The sequence below is a fragment of the Morchella importuna genome (assembly GCF_003444635.1).
Source record: "Morchella importuna strain M04M26 chromosome Unknown Morimp01GS020, whole genome shotgun sequence".
In the NCBI taxonomy this organism is placed as follows: Eukaryota; Fungi; Ascomycota; class Pezizomycetes; order Pezizales; family Morchellaceae; genus Morchella; species Morchella importuna.
The window spans coordinates 780,292-799,670 of record NW_025763417.1 but is presented as its reverse complement, the minus strand read 5'-3'; the positions used below and the strand labels follow the sequence as shown (position 1 = coordinate 799,670).

General features: G+C 47.2%; 1 protein-coding gene across 1 annotated transcript; it reads right to left on the bottom strand.

Annotated features, from left to right (window-relative positions):
* Positions 1-13,375: 13,375 nt before the first annotated feature.
* Positions 13,376-14,152, bottom strand: LAJ45_06847 (uncharacterized protein; the record flags this gene model as incomplete). The annotated part of the gene is made up of 1 exon (XM_046116408.1): positions 13,376-14,152. One exon carries the CDS (start codon positions 14,150-14,152, stop codon positions 13,376-13,378), a length of 777 nt encoding a protein of 258 aa, XP_045970611.1.
* Positions 14,153-19,379: the final 5,227 nt, after the last annotated feature.

The following is a 19,379-nucleotide window of genomic DNA, read 5'->3' as shown; positions in this document are numbered from 1 at the left end:
GCCTGCAGAACTTGGTCTTTTGAACAAACGACTCCATATTATGCCCCACCCATTTTTGCACTTCATCTTTTGACTACAAAATATGGTCATTTAAAACCACCAATTAAGAAACGCGTTGTTCGATGCAGACAGATCGTCTTTTAACCACACTATCCTATGTTTGTCTTATGTAACGGAGCTACTTCAACTGTCTGGTATATGAGTACACACAGTGCCCGGTTACATGCTGAGAGTTATTGTTAGAAGCCAGTTGCACAGTGACATGCAAGTACCGGCAGTGTGGTTAGCTACCAGCTGTCAGAGTAACTACATTCTGAGTGCTGGGAAGAGAATCTATTCATGGAAGTAATAACTGACGAGTCTGTGCCTCGCCAATGATTAGAAGGCCAGCCAGAGTGAAGCCCGGAGTCCTCAGTGATCCTCTATATCCTCTGAGCATAATAAGTCCACCGGTAATGGTAGGGACTATGCCTGGGAAAGTCTACAATAAGTGAAAAGTTCTACTGTAACGATCAAAGCTTATACTTGAGCAGCAGCTCATTCATGCAGGTCCTGGTTGTGCGACAATCAAGACTGCAGCTGTTACAAAGGCTTTGACTAAGGGTAGTTGCCTTCGGAACCAGAAGCACCCGCTAATACTTAGAGGGAAGCGGGGTAGCGGTGGTATTGCTTCCCTTCTGTAACGGCAATATTATCTGTTAGCTAGGATGATCGATTGGATTGTGGAGGGAAGGTATTGCGCAGTTGTATTAGGATTTGTAATGGAGTTTCTGTTATGTTCTTTGGGTTTCCATTACGCGAGGTATGAGTCATCAATGGACTAGAGCCTGGATATATAAAGGGGTGTTGTCTCGTGCCTTTTCATGTTTTTCTTCCCTTTCCTTTTCTCTTCACGGAACTTCTTGTACTTATTCCACGAATACTACTTTGTTCTACACCTCGTCATAGGGCTTAACTAGTTAGTCATACTAGGCAAAGCCACTCCATAGTCCACAATCTCGAATACCTATTGCTACGTCCTCCCCTCGGTTGTATTCCTTGGCATCATAGTCCCTACGTCCATAGACCCCCGTTACACCAAGTTCCGTCCTCTATTGCCAACCAATACAACACCATAGTCTACCATGGTGGCACATCTCCCTATTGATTATCAACAGCTAAGCGATGCCCTTCAGACCTTCTTTCAAGAACATCCAGAGGTGGATGGCAATGTCGGAATAGAAGCCTATGCACTTCTTCAACGAGCACAACATGGCCTTGCTCAGTATGCAACGGACTTACAGGAAGTGGAGAGGGAGGCTGGAAATGCAAGGGAGATGTTCGAACGAGATCTAGCCGCTGCCAGGGCCCACCGAGTCGCTGTTGAGGTGGTTGCCCCTGATGAAGAACCAATCGGAGACGATAATGCCCCACTGGTACCTCCAGTTCCACCTGTTCCAGTGGTCACCCAACGGTCGGAAAAACTCCCAGACCCTGAAGTATTTAAGGGAGATCGCGATCGAGAAAGACTACACCTATTCAAGCAACAGATGAAAATCAAGCTATTGGGAAATGCCGACCGCTTTCCCACACTACAGTCCAAATTATCCGATGCATTCAGCCGATTGGAGGGTGTCGCCGCCAATCAGTTCTTACAATACGTTGGAGAAGAAGGCATCGCTTTGCCTTCCATGTTACGGTTTTATGAAATCTTAGATACTGCTTTTGGGGATCCTGATCGAATGCGTACAGCTAGGAGGAACCTTAGGAACATCCGTCAACGAAACAGAACCTTTGCTGATTACTTCGCCGAATTCCAACGGTATGCTGCCGAGTCAGGGATGGATGAAGTCTCTCGGATTGAGGCTTTAATGGAGGGTATTAATGCGGAACTCGATGAATCGATGATACACCATGAAACTCCTGCGACAGTAGATGCCTGCGCGACACTTTTGCAACGGTTAGATAATCGACGACGAGCGGCAGAAGCTAAGCGAGGAAATAAAAAGCCTTGGAATGCTACTGCTGCTCCGACCCCTCGCCCCCCACCAGGGAATTCTGCCCCTATTCCTCGTGCTGCCGCCCCAGCTATCAATGCACCTGCCCCTGAGAACCATCCCTCATTCCGCCCGGGAGGTGATGTACCGATGGATCTGTCCGGGGGACGTCGTCGCCCCACCCCCGCCGAAAGAAATGCCCGCTTAGCTGAGGGCCGATGTTTCTATTGCGGAGGAGTCGGACATATGGTTAGGGATTGTCCCCAAGCAAGGACAACTGGAAATCAACCAAGGAGACCGGTGATGAGGGGAGCGGCGTTGAGGGTGGAGGAAATTGACGGAAGCGATAACGAGTCGGCAAAAGATTTGTCCCTGCACTAAGTGGCTTAGCCCAGGGACCATTTAAGGATTTTTCTAGGATGCATATTTCTGGGTTTTCGGTATCTGAGGAGGAAATGGATGGGAACCAATTTGTAGTAACTTGTTCAATTTCACAGAATAAAAATACTTTCGTACCCACCTACGCCCTTATTGATACCGGAGCCTCAGGATATGCTTTCATCGATGAATCTTTTGCACGCCACAACAATCTTACCATGACCTCACTCAAAATCCCACGACATGTAGACGTTATAGACGGCAGACCTATCAAGTCAGGAAAAATTACTCATATTGTTGATGTCTCGTTAGACATTCATGGCCATCGAGAGACTGCGTCATGTTTTGTGACAAAGTTGGGACACTATCCGATTGTGATGGGGATACCTTGGATGCGACGCCATGATGTTACGATTCGACCAAAAGAAAATTTGCTTATCTTCAACTCTCAAAGCTGCCGTCAATATTGCTCGCTTAGTAGAACTACAATTACGGTTCATGGTATATCAATCCCCCTACCGGAAACTCATACCGTCACCGTCGCAGCGACCGAGAAACCTACTATCGATATTAAAAACTAATACCGAAGGAGTTCCACCGCTATATCCATATGTTTGAAGAATATGATGCTTCAGCGCTTCCACCACATCGACCGTTACATGATATGAAGATAGTATTAGAAGAAGGCAAACAACCACCATGGGGACCAATATATGCTTTATCCCAAACGGAGTTGAAGGCACTTTGGGACTATCTTCAAGAGAACCTACCTAAGGGGATTATCCGTCATAGTGAATCACCAGCGGGGGCACCTATCCTATTCGTCAAGAAAGCCGATGGAACTCTTCGTTTATGTGTCGACTATCGGGGCCTCAATGCAATTACGATTAAGAATCGTTATCCATTACCGTCATTGAAGGAAACTTTGGCCAAATTGTCAAGAGCAAAATACTACACCAAGTTAGATTTACGTTGGGGGTACAATCAAATCAGAATAGCGGAAGGAGACGAATGGAAAACGGCATTCCGGACTCGGTACGGACATTTTGAATATACGGTGATGCTCTTTGGATTAGCGAATGCTCCTGCTACGTTCCAACATTGGATCAATGATATCCTACGTCCCTATTTGGATCAATTCGTGACAGCTTATTTGGATGATATCCTTATCTATTCCGAGTCTCTTATAGAACATAAGGATCATATTCGAAAAGTTCTAAAAGTACTTGATGAAAATCATGTTCATCTCAAACCCGAAAAATGCGAATTCATGGTTCAAGAAACAAAATACCTGGGCCTGATCCTCACTCCGAATGGTAATCGAATGGATCCGAAGAAAGTTATTGATGTTTTAGAATGGTCCACACCAATGAATCTCCATGATGTGCAAGTATTTTTGGGATTTGCAAACTTTTATCGACGGTTCATCTTAGGATATTCAAAGATTGTTGCCCCACTTACAGCTCTAACAAAGAAAAATGTTAAATTCGAATGGACGGATGAAAGGGAGGAAGCATTTCAAACCTTAAAGAAGATGTTCACAACAGCACCTATACTAGTTCATTTCGACCCGGATCGAAAGATTGTGGTGGAAACCGATGCATCTGATTATGTCTCAGCAGGTATCCTTTCACAACGCGATGATGAAGGAGTTTTACATCCAGTCGCTTTCTTTTCCAAGAAACATTCCCCTGCGGAATGTAACTATGAAATCTATAACAAAGAACTTCTAGCGATTGTTCGATGCTTCGAAGAATGGCGACATCATCTAGAAGGAGCACAATTCCCCATTGAGGTTTTCAGCGATCATCGAAACCTGGAATATTTCATGACGACAAAATTATTAAATCGTCGACAAGCCCGTTGGTCTGAATTTCTTTCACGTTTTGATTTCATTATACAATTTCGACCGGGAAAACAAGGAGCAAAACCCGATGCATTAACTAGAAGGTCAGGTGACCTACCTAAAGAGGGGGATGAAAGTTTGACGCATCAGAGCCAAGTGGTTCTGAAGCGAAAAAATTTGGATACAAAGCTAAGTTTGTTCGCGGGTTCTTTATCAAATGAATCCGCTGAAGGAATGTCTACTGTGGAGGAGTTATTTTCAAAAGCTTACCAAGTTGATAGTTTCCCAAACGAGATTCTTGTTATGCTCCGGAGCGACGTTCGACATTCAAACAAAATTTCACTTGCCGAATGTATGGAAGACAATAACGGTCGGCTACTTTATCGAGGTGCACTCTACGTACCAAAGGATAATGACCTCCGGCTGAAACTCCTGAAAGAACATCATGACAAACTATCAGCAGGCCATCCGGGTAGAGCAAAGACCTTGGAACTCTTAAGTCGGGAATACTATTGGCCACAAATGCGAAAAGATGTCGATCGATATGTTAGGAATTGCAATATGTGTGTCCGTAGCAAGGCACCACGTAATGAGCCTTATGGGGTACTCCGTCCCATGCCAATACCCGATGGACCATGGACGGATGTCTCGATGGATTTTGTTACCGACCTTCCGGAGAGTGATGGTTACAATGCGATTCTAGTTGTTGTTGATAGACTAACCAAAATGCGACACCTAATACCAACAACTAAAGAGGTGGATTCGAAGGAAGTAGCAAGACTATATATCGATAATGTTTGGAAACTACATGGACTACCTGATACGGTTGTGTCCGATAGAGGAACGCAATTTGTTGCGGAATTTTGGAAGTCACTTTGCAAACGGCTGGAAATATCTCCACGATTCTCCACCGCATTTCACCCTCAAACCGATGGACAAACTGAAAGGATCAATGCCGTAATGGAACAGTATCTTCGAAGTTATGTTTCTTATCAACAAGATGATTGGACCCGATTATTGGCAATGGCGGAGTTTGCAGCAAACAATCATGTGTCGGAAACAACCAAGGTTTCTCCTTTCTATGCCAATTCGGGAAGGAATCCACGGATGACTTTTGGCCCCTTGGAACATGGCAAAACGACAGCGGAAGATCAGGCCAATAGCATCGCAAAAGAAATGAAGGATATGGTGGAATTTCTGAAAAGCGAAATGTTTCGGTCACAAAGGATACAAGAGGAATCAGCTAATCTCAATCGTTCTGCTGCTCCTCGCTATTGTATAGGAGATAAAGTTTTCTTATCGACACGCAATGTTCTAACATAGCGACCCTCCAAGAAGTTTGATTGGAAACGGATTGGACCTTATAGCATCAAACGAATCGTCAATCCCTATGCTTATGAACTAGAACTTCCCCGTTCTATGAAGATCCATCCAGTATTCCATGTTTCATTATTGTCACCCGAAGCAGGCAATCCATTACCGGGACAACAACTATCACCACCACCCCCAGTCGAGATCGAAGGGGAGGAAGAATGGGAAGTCGAAGACATTTTAGATTCTAGGAAACGCAAGGGAAAGTTTGAGTACCTGGTACGGTACACAGGATATGACGATGCCTCGTGGCAGCCGTTATCGGACCTTAAACATTCGCCCGACATCATTCGACAATTCCATGAACGTTATCCACGGAAACCTAAGCCTACCAGGAGATAGGCCTTAGAGGGGGGCGTAATCTGTAACGGCAATATTATCTGTTAGCTAGGATGATCGATTGGATTGTGGAGGGAAGGTATTGCGCAGTTGTATTAGGATTTGTAATGGGGTTTCTGTTATGTTCTTTGGGTTTCCGTTACGCGAGGTATGAGTCATCAATGGACTAGAGCCTGGATATATAAAGGGGTGTTGTCTCGTGCCTTTTCATGTTTTCCTTCCCTTTCCTTTTCTCTTCACGGAACTTCTTGTACTTATTCCATGAATACTACTTTGTTCTACACCTCGTCATAGGGCTTAACTAGTTAGTCATACTAGGCAAAGCCACTCCATAGTCCACAGTCTCGAATACCTATTGCTACGTCCTCCCCTCGGTTGTATTCCTTGGCATCATAGTCCCTACGTCCATAGACCTCCGTTACACCTTCCGCTAGAGGGCATCACCAGAACTTAGTAAGGGAGTAGGAGCAGAGGATGGAATCCCTTGAAATATAAGTACTCAGAATCCTTCCCGCACAACTATCCGATTCCTCAGTCTTCATCAGAGCTATTAGGTATTTTCTACTCGGTAGCAGAGCGCTTAAAGATTATTGAGTTCTAAGCGATGAATCTTGAATAATCTAAACCTGATTTCTATCTTGCATGACCACATTTTTCTATCGGATCCTAGCGATACATGGAAAGGCTGTCCCCATTACACATCGCTCCAGTGTCTGAAAAAACTACGCAAAAAGAGATGCCCAGCGAAGAGCCCACCGGGGAAGGTAGTTACATTGATGATGTCCCTGATGGGGATATTCCCCCCGGCGGGTGCAGGGACGAATCAATCGATATGCAGGTGGGTTACCTTACTGATGCATCAGCCAGTTCGATTGAAGTAGCTAAACTCCAAACAATTCCCTATCTTCCCCAGTTCCCCCCCTAAATCTCCCCTGCTCCCACTAACATCGACCTCCCCAATCTCCCTGCGAATCGTTGGACTTCCATCTCTCGTCCTGCGACTCTAAAGAAACTTCGTTTCGAGTAGCATTGATTGATAGTAGGTTGCACACTCCAGTCACCTGCTCGTGAGTATTCTGACCCTAGTCGCAACCTTTAGCATTTGACGGTTGTGGTTTTTGTCTTTTTGTCGGCCTATCTTTTATAGCGCTATATTTTAGCCTCTTTGTCGGTTGTTGCGATATGTTTGGTCCATCTGTTTTGGGTGGTTTGACAGTCACCTTGGTCATCTTTTGGGATTAGTCTTATCTATTTTGATCTCTTAGAATTAGTCTTATCTATTTTGGGTCTTTTAGGGGTTAGTCTTATCTCTCTCGGGTTATTTGATGGGGATCCTTGTAATTTAAAGTTAGTGATATCTGTTAGGGTCGTTTGGCGCAGGACGTGAGGTGTGTTAGGTCTTTCAACGTTGGTTGTGATCGTTATGGATTTGTCTGATAATTAGTAGGATTCTCTTATTAGGAGTGTAATTCGACCGAATACAATACATAAAGTTTAAAGAAGATTCACAGTGATGAGTATGTTGAGCAAAAGACGTAGCCAACGCCAAGCAGGTGCTTAGTCAACTGACAATACAAGTCACGTCCGAGCTCCTCTCTTCTACAAATCTAAAGGCGAGTACACAATTTCTGTTGCTCGCTTAGCCTATGATTACTCTAGTAAACAGACTGGATCGACGGAACACGATGCGTGTAACGGCAGCTATATTGTTCGGCTAGGCAAGATATTGGAAAAGGAAGAGGAGGTATTGCGCAGGGGGATTATGATTTGTAATGGGGATTAGTATTTGTAATGGGGATTTCTATTATGTTCTTTCGGTTTCTGTTACGCAGAGGTATGAGTCATCATCGGACAAGGGTATTGGATATATGAAGGGGTATTGTCTCGTGTCAGTTCTTGTTTCCTTTCCTTTCCTTTTGTTCTCACGCAACCTTGTACCTTACCCTCGCAACACCAAAAACTTTCAATCAAACAATACTTTTGGCTCCCACTCCCGATAAAACTTTTACTCGAACACGATCCTGTATGTCAATAGACCGCGTAATCGATTGGTATCTTATCGCACATTTGTTCGTACGCGAAGTTATTCACGCTCTAGTTCCTGAGTTGTGATCCCTCACCCTCACTGCTTCAACCCTCGCTTAAGTCTCGCGACCACAGCGAAAACAACAACCAAACTGGCCTCACCAAACCCGCAAAACCCTCCCAACCCCCCAAACAACACGAGCAGGAAGAGGACTCTATCAGAAGTCTTTCTCAACCCAACCCGATCCGGAACAGCAGTGATGTCCGAACAAGCCTCCCTGAGCTCCTGCTTTGCAGGAGCACCCCCAGCAGGTACTCCGGCACCCCCCTGCTTCCCCGACACTCAATCAACTCAACAAACACAGTCCACCACGATAGAACAGACCCAACTCGGCAATGAACCATTCTGCATCTTCGCCGCACACACCCAATACAATGAATCATATGCACCAAAGTACGACTACATCGACACCAACATCGTTCCCCAAGAAACCCACGCCAGAACGGACCTCAACTACGTCTCTTGGGTGATCAGAAATGCCCTCACTGTAGCACTCGAACCCCTCAACCAAACAACCGAACAAACCAACAGGGATTTCAAACCTACAGACGAAATCCTATCCATCCAAAACGAATCCCTCAAACACAGTGTCAACACCCTTGCCAAACAAATGTTTGAAACGACGAAGAACCAGGACAGATCATCCGAAAAACTCCAACGCCTCCAACAACAATTCACCCACCTCTCCGTTACCAGGCCCAGCAACCAGACAGTCACTGAAGGGAAAGCTGCCGCAATCGCCGCTGTCGCTGCCACCACCACTATCGCCTCTACTACCACCGCAGCCGCCAATAACCCGAACCATGCCCAACAAGCAAAAGGAAAAGGCAAAAAAGCACCAACCCCATCAGCACCAAAATCTTATGCATCCATTGCAGCCGGAAACGCCAACCCCGAATACACAATGGTTACGAACAAGAGGAAACCCAAACCCAAAGCGGATCCCCTATTCTAACCAGAATTCACCAAAATCAACAGAGAGATCATCATTGAAAAAAATAAGGAATCACCTGTCACCCCCTCCGACATCAGGACAAGAATCAACTCCAAAATCGAAAACCCCGACTCCCAGCTCATAGCCGCCAGGAAAACCTCGAAAAACAACATCGTACTGGAACTCAAATTCGCCACACCCGCCTCGAAAGTCTTTGAATACAAACAAGAAATCGAAGCAGCCCTGAAAGAACTCAAGGTCCCCTTTGTTGATATCAGGGTTAACTCAAGATTGTCTAAATTCATCGTAAATGGCATACCAACAACAATCGGAGATGGCTATGAAGCAGGACAGGTCATGGCTTCAGAAATCAGAAGCAACTATGGGACCACATTCGAGATGGCACAAATCCCCAGATGGCTCAGTAGACCCGAGGCCAGAGTGGGGAAAACACACTCGTCAATGATAATCGCACTCCCAGGAAAATATACAAAAGACAACCTCGCACTAAGATACCTCACCTTATTCGACCGACAATCCAAAATCGACAAATACCTCCCAGCCAACCCAGAAACCCAATGCTCCAAATGCTTAGAATATGGCCACCGATATGAAAGATGCTCTCACCAAACCGGGAGATGTGGAAACTGCGCAGAGGACCACCAAACAAAGGAACACCCATGCTCCGAATGCTCAGGAGGCATCAGATGTATCCATACACCCATCTGATGCTACCACTGCAAGGCCCCCCACAAAGCCACAGATGCGAACTGCCCAGAACGAACCAATGTGCGCATCACAAACAAACTTGGACCAGACACAAACCCGAACCGGCTACCAGTACCAATAGTAATCACAGCAGAAGCCTCCACACAAGAAGACGCAGCCATGGATAACACCCAATGAGTTACAACAAAAGGAGCACAGCTATCGCACAGCAACTGAACTGCGCGAAAAATGAGCTCACAACAAAGTCAGTAGTGGAGGAAGGAGAACAGGACTACAATATACTTTTTCTTTTGTTACAAGAACCATGGAATAATAAGGACGGCTACCCATCGGAATCCCCCCTTTTCTACCTATTCACAGTTAGCGACAAGGGCACCAAAGCCGCCACATATATCAGAAGACACGCCGACCTAAAACCAAGACACCATTACACGCACAATAACTTAATCGTCTCTGTCACGGTGGAAATCCAAAGGCAAAAAACACAAATCCTCAACATATACTCACCAGGACGAAGCGGACCCTTCACAGAAATCTCTCGCCAAATAATTCTCATCCAAAACTACCTCGTCATGGGAGACTTCAACAGCCACCATCAACTCTGGTATGGATACAGATCCCATGGCTACACCAATACAATCAGAGCAGACAAATCCGGATCCAAAAAGCTAAAAAATGGATTGACCGACAAAGGCTATCTTTACTCAATGAACCGGGCGAATTTACACACTTCCCTAGGAACATCAACAGACCGACCATCATCGATCTGACACTAATCAAAGGTCCAATCCTGTACTATGACATCCGCTGGAACATCGACCTCCATGGAGCAGGTTCCGACCACGGGAAAACTATAATACAACTATGAATAGAAAAACCCCCCCACATAGCCAGAAGACTATGGCATCGAACGAACTGGAAAAAACTGGAAGAATATATCTCATGCCTCCACTTACCCCCCGAAGCATGGGAATGCCAGAACTACACGAAACATCAGTTGACTTCATACTTGAACACATAGATAAATTAATAGATGAAGTCACCCCATGGAGCGAAGAACACATCAAATCCAAGAAATGGTGGACCCCGGAACTAAAAAGGCTCAAAACAACCCTCAACACAGTGGAAAGGAAAGCCAGAAACACCCAAAATGACGAGGACAGAGAAACATTCAGGAAAACGAGCAGGAAATGGACATCACTGTGTAACAGGGGTGCCTTGAAAGGGCGCGACCGTGACTTCGATCAGGTAGATAGGCAGAAAGGAATTCGACAAGCTATCCTTTCGGCTCGTTCGATGGAAAGATAGAGTTTCATTTGTTTGATCGTTATTTGTAGTCTAGAAACTTAATAACTTTAAGGGGGCTCCTCGCTGGTAAAGACTCGCTGATCCCCCCGAAACCAAGCTGGGGCAACTGAGTTCCTTTATGGAAGTTCGGCGCCCCTTCCTTCATTACCTCTTTCCTTTTTTCACTGGCCGTCCGCCTTTCAAATAATCTGGGGGCACCACCTATTTTCTATCAGGGGGGAGGAGAAGAGTTGCTACCACACCGCGGACGAATTTTCGTCCGAGTCAAATCTCGCAATCCTTGCCAAGAAAGGGTCGGGATCCTAGGAACTAGAGGAAACAGCCGACCAGACAGCAATTGCTTATTCAGAGTATTTAGAATAGATTTGGGTGTTTTTAAAGCAAAGGTTTGCTTTGGTAGTTTGGGTCGCACTCTTACTCCCCCCAAAGATGCACCGGGCTGAAACAGGAGGGTTCCGGCGGTTCGACGCTCCGGGGGTTATTTTTGGGGGTCTAAAACGTGTTTATTTTGCAGTGTTTCCTCAACTCCGCAATGCGTTCATTCAACCACCCCAAATGGACCGGAGCATCGCCAGGATCCTTTCTGACGTGGTAAAGCATATTTTCCGGGCATCGGCTGCAAAGTTATTGCGCCTCAAAGGTTGAATGCCAAGGTAGGGTAATTTATGTTTGGGGTTACCCTTCCTTATTTGGTCTGCTCGTCCTGCTGCTCTAGTTTTGGTCCAGTCGTCTAGCTTGACTTGTAAGACTTCTTGCTCGCCAGGATCTCTACCCTCTATACCAATAGAGGTAGGGGCGCATCTGCCCTTCTCTTCACCCATCGATGAAGAACCAGCTGCGGTTAACCTAGGGCCGTATGGCTTGACTGGTAGAACAGGTATTTTTGTAACAGCCCTACTGTGGCCCTGTTACACTACTCCTCCCTCCGGTAGACTCGTCCCGAGTCTAACCTAGGGTTTTTGGTATGGTACGTTATGAGCATACAAGAAAATGTAGCTCTAATAATCATTCCATACAAACTCAATGTAACCGGGACAGCCTTTCCTCGTATCGCTAGAATCCGAGAGAAAGGATTTGGCCGTGCAAGATAGAAATCAGGAAATCGGATAGTTGGGCGGGAAGGATCCTGAGTACTTATACTCCAAAGGATTCCATTCCCTGCTCCTACTCCCTTACTAAGTTCTGGTGATCCCTTCTAGCGGAAGGGAAGCAATACCACCGCTACCCCGCTTCTCTCTAAGCGTTAGCGGGTGCTTCCGGTTCCGAAGGCAACCACCCTTAGTCAAAGCGTTTGTAACACCTGCAGTCTTGATTGTCGCACAACCGGGACCTGCATGAATGAGCTACCGCTCAGGCGTAAGCTTAATCATTGCTGTAGAGCTCTTCACTTATTGTAGACTTTCCCAGGCATAGTCCCTGCCACTACCGGCGGACTTATCATGCTCAGAGGATGTAGAGGATCGCCGAGCACTCAGAGCTTCACTCTGGCTGGCCTTCTAATCATTGGCGAGGCATAGACTCGTCAATCATTGCTCCCATGAATAGATCCTCTTCCTAGCGCTCAGAATGTAGTTACTCTGACAGCTGGTAGCTAACCACACTGCCGGTACTTGCATGTCACTGTGCAACTGGCTTCTATCAATAACTCTCAACATGTAACCGGGCCCTGTGTGTACTCATACACCAGACAGTTGAAATGGCTCCGTTACACTCTATTTTTTGCATCCATTTCTATTGACAAAGGAAACCTCAAGTGAAACGTGTGACCTAACAAGGGGAGACTCGTTTTCTCCACGCTTATCCCAGAACACTCCGTCGTCTCGGTTTCCCGCACTTTCCTGTATTACCATGCGTCCCATGATTTTCGGGGATACTTCGCATGGAACTCTCGGAGTGGCTCGTCTGCCATTCCTTACAACAATTTGTACGGTTCCCAAGAGTCTTCTGAGAGATAACCCTCCCAGGTAATCCGATATTGCACGAACTTCTTCCCACGACCAGCCTGCTGTCATTGGCTATCGGCTATTTTCTTGAGAACGTAACTGCCTTCCCCTTGAACCTCATCCGGAGGTGGAAGCAGTATAGCTCGTTGAGGGTCCAGCAGAGATATATGGAAGATATCATGAATGTTCCACTGAGTGGGTAGATTCAGCCTGTAGGACGCGACGCCAAGTTTCCCGACAACCTCAAAGGGACCCATTTTTTTTTTTTGGTGGTCTAGCTTATTTGAGGGTCACTTGGTTAAGATGTTGCATCGGTCCAGCATCACCTCGTCCCTAACCTTCAGTTCTGGAGCACTCATCTGTTTCTGATCATACCATTTTTTCTGCTGTGCTTGTGCCGCGCTGGACGCGTCGAAGTTGTCTAGTTTCCGTTTAAGTGAGGGCCAAGTGGAATCTGGTTGAAACCTATAGTTCGCGTAGAATGGCGATGCTTTGGTTGACTCTTGGGTGGCCGTGTTGTAGGCGTACTTGGCAAGCGGGAGTAACTCTGCCCAATCGTCCCGCTGACAGAAGCAATAGTTTTTTGAGATACTGTTCTAGCGTTTGGTTGACTCTCTCAGTTTGCCCGTCAGTTTGAGGACGATATGTTTCGAATCTAGAGTCCTGATCGGAGATAATCTCCTCAGGAAGTCCATGCAGTCGCCATATCTCCCGGAGGAAGATTTGAGCAAGTTCTTCGATGGTTGCTTTGGTGATAAAGTCCATTGAAATGGAACTCCAAGGAATAGAGAGGACCTCTAAAGGTTGCAACATCCCTTTCTTCTTGTGTGTTTGAGGCTTTAGCGCGTTGACATGTATCGCAACTCTGAACGTATTCTTCCACATCGTTGTCCATCTTTTGGCAAAGGACAGTGCCCGAAGGCGTTCTGCCGTTTTGAATTGTCCAAAGTGACCAGCAGTCTTCGAATCATGTAGGGCGCTCAGGATCTTGAGCTTCAGTTCCCGATGATTTGGAATGTACCACCTTTCCTTATAGAAGACGTGTCCGTCCTTTAAAGTCAGGTATCGGTTCACCAGATTCCCAGAGGTGTTCTCAATGGCTTTTTTCAAAGAAAGGTACTCTGGATCTAAGGCTGCTTGAGCCCAGATTTCATCCAGGAGCACCGGTGTGAGTTTGCAGATTTGGGCTGATCTTGCACATGCTGAGTTGATCATAACGATCGGGTGTTGGACAGAACCCATTATAAGTTGTCCTGGCTTAAACAAGAATTTCAGGGTCTTGATGAGCCTTACCCCCCTCTTTAAGGGCGTGGTCCCAACGCCGCGACAAGATGTCTGGTTTGGCGTTTTTAGTTTTCCAGGGCGGTATACAACTTTGAAGTCAAACTCCGCGAGGTTGGCCGCCCATCGAGCTTATCTCGGTTTCAGCGCCCCCCCCCCTTTTTTTTTTTGCTGGTTGGTGACGACCGTGACCGTATCTTTGTAGGAACGCAGAAGGTGACTCCGGGGGTGGTGTACCTCTATGGGATTCCGGGGACAACCCCTTGGCGAACCCAGGCTGGGGAAACCCAGAGGTGTAACGGAGGTAAAGCGAGCCCAACTCATGCCTAGGTTCGGAAATATGGGAACTGAGGATCTTATCATCCACTAACTGACCCTTGGCTGTGAGGGTAAGGGCCTTCCATTGGGCTGCCGCATCATCCCTAGAGATAGCTTCGCCAAAGGCTGCTCTGAGAGCATCCACAAAGGAATCCCAGCACTTCCATTTCTCATCTAACACCACAGACATCCCAGCTATCCGGTTGGCAGAAGCTTGGTCAATGGAGCTGTGGTAAGCCTCATACCAGTTGGCTGGGGCTTCTCCTTCCATCAGGTTACCAGCATATCGGATCCTAACCTCTTCGTAGGTAAAGAACTGGCTTTCAATGGAGAAGACATTCTCACATTGCCTGATGAAGGTCTCCACATTGTTTGCTTTGCCATTGAACTTGGCCTGAGGGTGTGCCTTTGGTTCTCGGGCCCTGGAGGCAGCGGAGGGGTGTGAGGGGGCCGGAGGTCTCATGAACTGTGTCATGGAGGCCAGGAGCTCTGTCTGCTGCTTCTCCAGCATCTTCCTGAGGTATCTCCGCCATCCTCTCCTATCTCCATACTCAGGCTCCGAATCTGAACTATCTGAGTCCCCTCCCGGGTTGGGATCGCCACCAACCGGGGGGACTATTCCATTTTGTCCACCATTACCCGCTGGTTCTGGGTTCTGGTTTTTTCTCCACCGGGGGTTTCCCTCCGGCTGGAGGTTTCCCTCCGGCTGGAGGTTTCTCCTGGGAGACTTCGCTCGTTGAAGCATGACACAATGGCACCTAACTCCTTGTCGTGAACGTCATAATTCCGTTCGGCTTGTGACATCATTTTGGAGTAAAAGACTCCTGGATACCACTTGTTGTCATCTCGGTGGAATTGGGACGGTATGCTAGATTTAGCGAAGTTGGAGGCATCGGTCTCAATCTTGGTAGCTAGCTCGGCATCAAAGTGGGCTAGTACGGGGGCGGATGGAAGGCCTCTTTCAGGACTTCGAACGCATGCTCCTATCCCTCAGACCAGGTAAACTCGGTGTCCTTGTCTCCTTCCACGGTTAGTGCCGGGTTCGGTTAAAGCCGGACCGAACTCCTGCTTCGGCTAACCACGCTGATTCTCGGAACTGGAATAGGAGTTCGCTTATAAAAGCGGGGTATCCGTCGAACTAAGGAGGGTAAGAATTCTTTTCCTTCTATTCATTCTACACTCCAGGGAGTTCGATCTTTCCACACCCAACACCAAATTTATCACCTCCTTTCAGCAATAATGTTTTTCTTTATTCTATTCCTCTCTTTGTTCATTGGGATCAATTCGTCTATTGTACAAGCGTTTTTATCTAACGCTAGTCGATCTCGGCGGGGGACAAGGCTTAGATCCTCAACTGGTGCGGTTGTTACTGATCTCCTGGAGCTGGATGGTGGTAACACCATCCACGCTCGGAGAGTTGCTCGTAAAGCCGTCCGATCACGGAGTGTGTTGAGGTAGGCATGATCCAGCGAGTTGTGTAACCTCTTCTTACTACCGCTAATGCTTCCACAGGCATGCTGTTCCTCGGAGTTTGGAGACCTCGACCTTCGATGGCCATTTCAACCAGGTCCCATTTCTGACTCGGGAGGATTACCGTCGTCCTTATCCCTTCTCCCAACCAGGGGACAGAAGTGTTGGTCAGGCTCGTGTCCGTGCGGCACTGATGGAGAAACGGGAACAGGTGCGGTGGATGCGGGATGAGATTGCGCGAGATGGAAGGGGAGCTGAGTGGATGCGGCAGCGAGTGGTCCAAGAAGAGGCAAGGGAGAGACAAAGACTGGCTCTCCAAGCATATTACGAGGCATGGTGGCGCCAGAAGAAAGCCAGTTATCCCCCTCTTCCGGACTCTTCCTGCCGTCATCGTGGACGAAGTAACGTTGACTTTGGTTGAGACTGGGGCCCAGATGGGGAATGGGGGCCGTTGGTCAATGGGACTATCAGGATTTTCTAGTAGCGATCCTGAATGTGGTCTCCTTTCCGAGCGAAGCTGGGCGCTATAACCCTTTGAGCGAATGTGGGCGCTATAACCCTTTGAGCGAATGTGGGCGCTATAACCCTCTGACGGATACAGTGGAGACCATAGTAAAGTGTTAGCCTCTCCCATGCCAGCCTGAGCTGAAAAAAAAAGCTAACTGCTCGGTTATTTCAGCCTTGAAAGTGGTCCTAGGTGTTCAGGTAGGTTTTTTTCTTTCTCGTGGGGTTCTTTAAGCGAGGAGCTTAAAGTTATACTGTAACGGGGGTGCCTTGAAAGGGCGCGACCGTGACTTCGATCAGGTAGATAGGCAGAAAGGAATTCGACAAGCTATCCTTTCGGCTCGTTCGATGGAAAGATAGAGTTTCATTTGTTTGATCGTTATTTGTAGTCTAGAAACTTAATAACTTTAAGGGGGCTCCTCGCTGGTAAAGACTCGCTGATCCCCCCGAAACCAAGCTGGGGCAACCGAGTTCCTTTATGGAAGTTCGGCGCCCCTTCCTTCATTACCTCTTTCCTTTTTTCACTGGCCGTCCGCCTTTCAAATAATCTGGGGGCACCACCTATTTTCTATCAGGGGGGAGGAGAAGAGTTGCTACCACACCGCGGACGAATTTTCGTCCGAGTCAAATCTCGCAATCCTTGCCAAGAAAGGGTCGGGATCCTAGGAACTAGAGGAAACAGCCGACCAGACAGCAATTGCTTATTCAGAGTATTTAGAATAGATTTGGGTGTTTTTAAAGCAAAGGTTTGCTTTGGTAGTTTGGGTCGCACTCTTACTCCCCCCAAAGATGCACCGGGCTGAAACAGGAGGGTTCCGGCGGTTCGACGCTCCGGGGGTTATTTTTGGGGGTCTAAAACGTGTTTATTTTGCAGTGTTTCCTCAACTCCGCAATGCGTTCATTCAACCACCCCAAATGGACCGGAGCATCGCCAGGATCCTTTCTGACGTGGTAAAGCATATTTTCCGGGCATCGGCTGCAAAGTTATTGCGCCTCAAAGGTTGAATGCCAAGGTAGGGTAATTTATGTTTGGGGTTACCCTTCCTTATTTGGTCTGCTCGTCCTGCTGCTCTAGTTTTGGTCCAGTCGTCTAGCTTGACTTGTAAGACTTCTTGCTCGCCAGGATCTCTACCCTCTATACCAATAGAGGTAGGGGCGCATCTGCCCTTCTCTTCACCCATCGATGAAGAACCAGCTGCGGTTAACCTAGGGCCGTATGGCTTGGCTGGTAGAACAGGTATTTTTGTAACAGCCCTACTGTGGCCCTGTTACACACTGATCCGCAAAGCCAAAGCAGAACAAGGAGAGAAAGAACTCACGGAGGCCAAAGGAAGTGCCATTTGGAAACTAGTCAATGAATGAAAAAGAAGGAATATTACAATCCCAACCATACAAAGTGAAGAAAGGTTTGCGGGGAAGTGCCAAGCTCTAAGAGCCGAACTCTTCCCCACAAATTGGACGTCTCCCAAGAACCCCCCACTCCAAATCAAACCCCCATCCTTTGACCTTACTGACAATTTCCAGGAAGTAACACCAGAAGAAAGCACATCCGCAATCAAATCATGCCCAACACACTCGGCCACTGGCCCCGATGGCATCCCATACCTATTTATCCAAGCGACGATCAAAGCAAACACCTAACTCCTCCAAGACATGTTCTCAGCCACGCTCCGCCATGGAGTACAACTAGACAGATGGAAAGTGGCAAGATGTGTACCAATCCCAAAGCCAGGAAAACCCGACTACTCATCGGCCAAAGCCTACCGACCAATCTCCTTATTGCAATGCTTCAGTAAAGTATTGGAGAAAATAGTGGCAACAAGACTATACACAGCTGGATCCATCCTGGAGACACTTATCAAAGACCAATTCGGAGGCAGACCAACAATCTCAGCGATCGATGCCCTACTCCGCACTCTCACACCTATCCAGCAGAACCTCCTAATCAAAAGAACTACAGGAACCACCCCAGACAGACCAGCCCTCTTTACAAACGAAATACAAGGAGCCTTCAACTGCGTCGACCACCTCCTACTCGCAGAAATCATGACCCAACAAAGAACTCAACACCACCTACATTGACGACGATGCACTCGTTCAGATTGCAAAAACACCCCTCTTCGCCACCAAAAGGCTAAACGAAAGAATGGCTGAAAGGGTAAAAAAGGCAACACCCCTCAACATCAAATATGAACCACAGAAGTCTGACCTTATCTTCTTCAAACCTACAACATCGAGCTCCCCCACACCAAGACACCCAGTCACAGTGGCAAATGAGGAAATCTACCCTAAAGACAGACTCAAATAGGTCGGAGTTTGGCTAGACTCAAACCTCTCCTTCTGACCACATATCAAAGAAACCATCGCCAAAGGCCTCCGCGTACTAGAGCAAATCAGGAACATAGCACACCTCCTCATAACAACAGTTAAATCCATACACCATCTTGTCGTCCAAGGCCTTCTCCCTACAATCCTATGGGGATCGGAAGCATGGTGGACAGGAGCAGACCACGCTCTCAGATCACTCCACCCACTCTATAACGAAGCAGCCAGGGTCATAACTGGCCTGCCACGTTGGACAAAAACCGAGAAGCTACTAAAAGAAGCAGCACTCCCCCCACTGGAACACCTCCTCACTCACAAAACATGAAGATACGGTACACAGATTCTTTGTTACCCGGCTGACCATCCCCTCAACGAAGAACTTATCCAACTTCTCCCCAGCAAAATAAAGAATACCAAAGGTACGGGACTCCACCGAGTCGCAACACTCATGCTTCCCTTCCAGGAACCAGGAAACCGCAGAGAAAGATGGATTCAGAACGATCTCATCACCAAACGCATGCTGCAGGAATGGAACTCCACCCGGATAACCAACTATCAGGAACCAAGAACC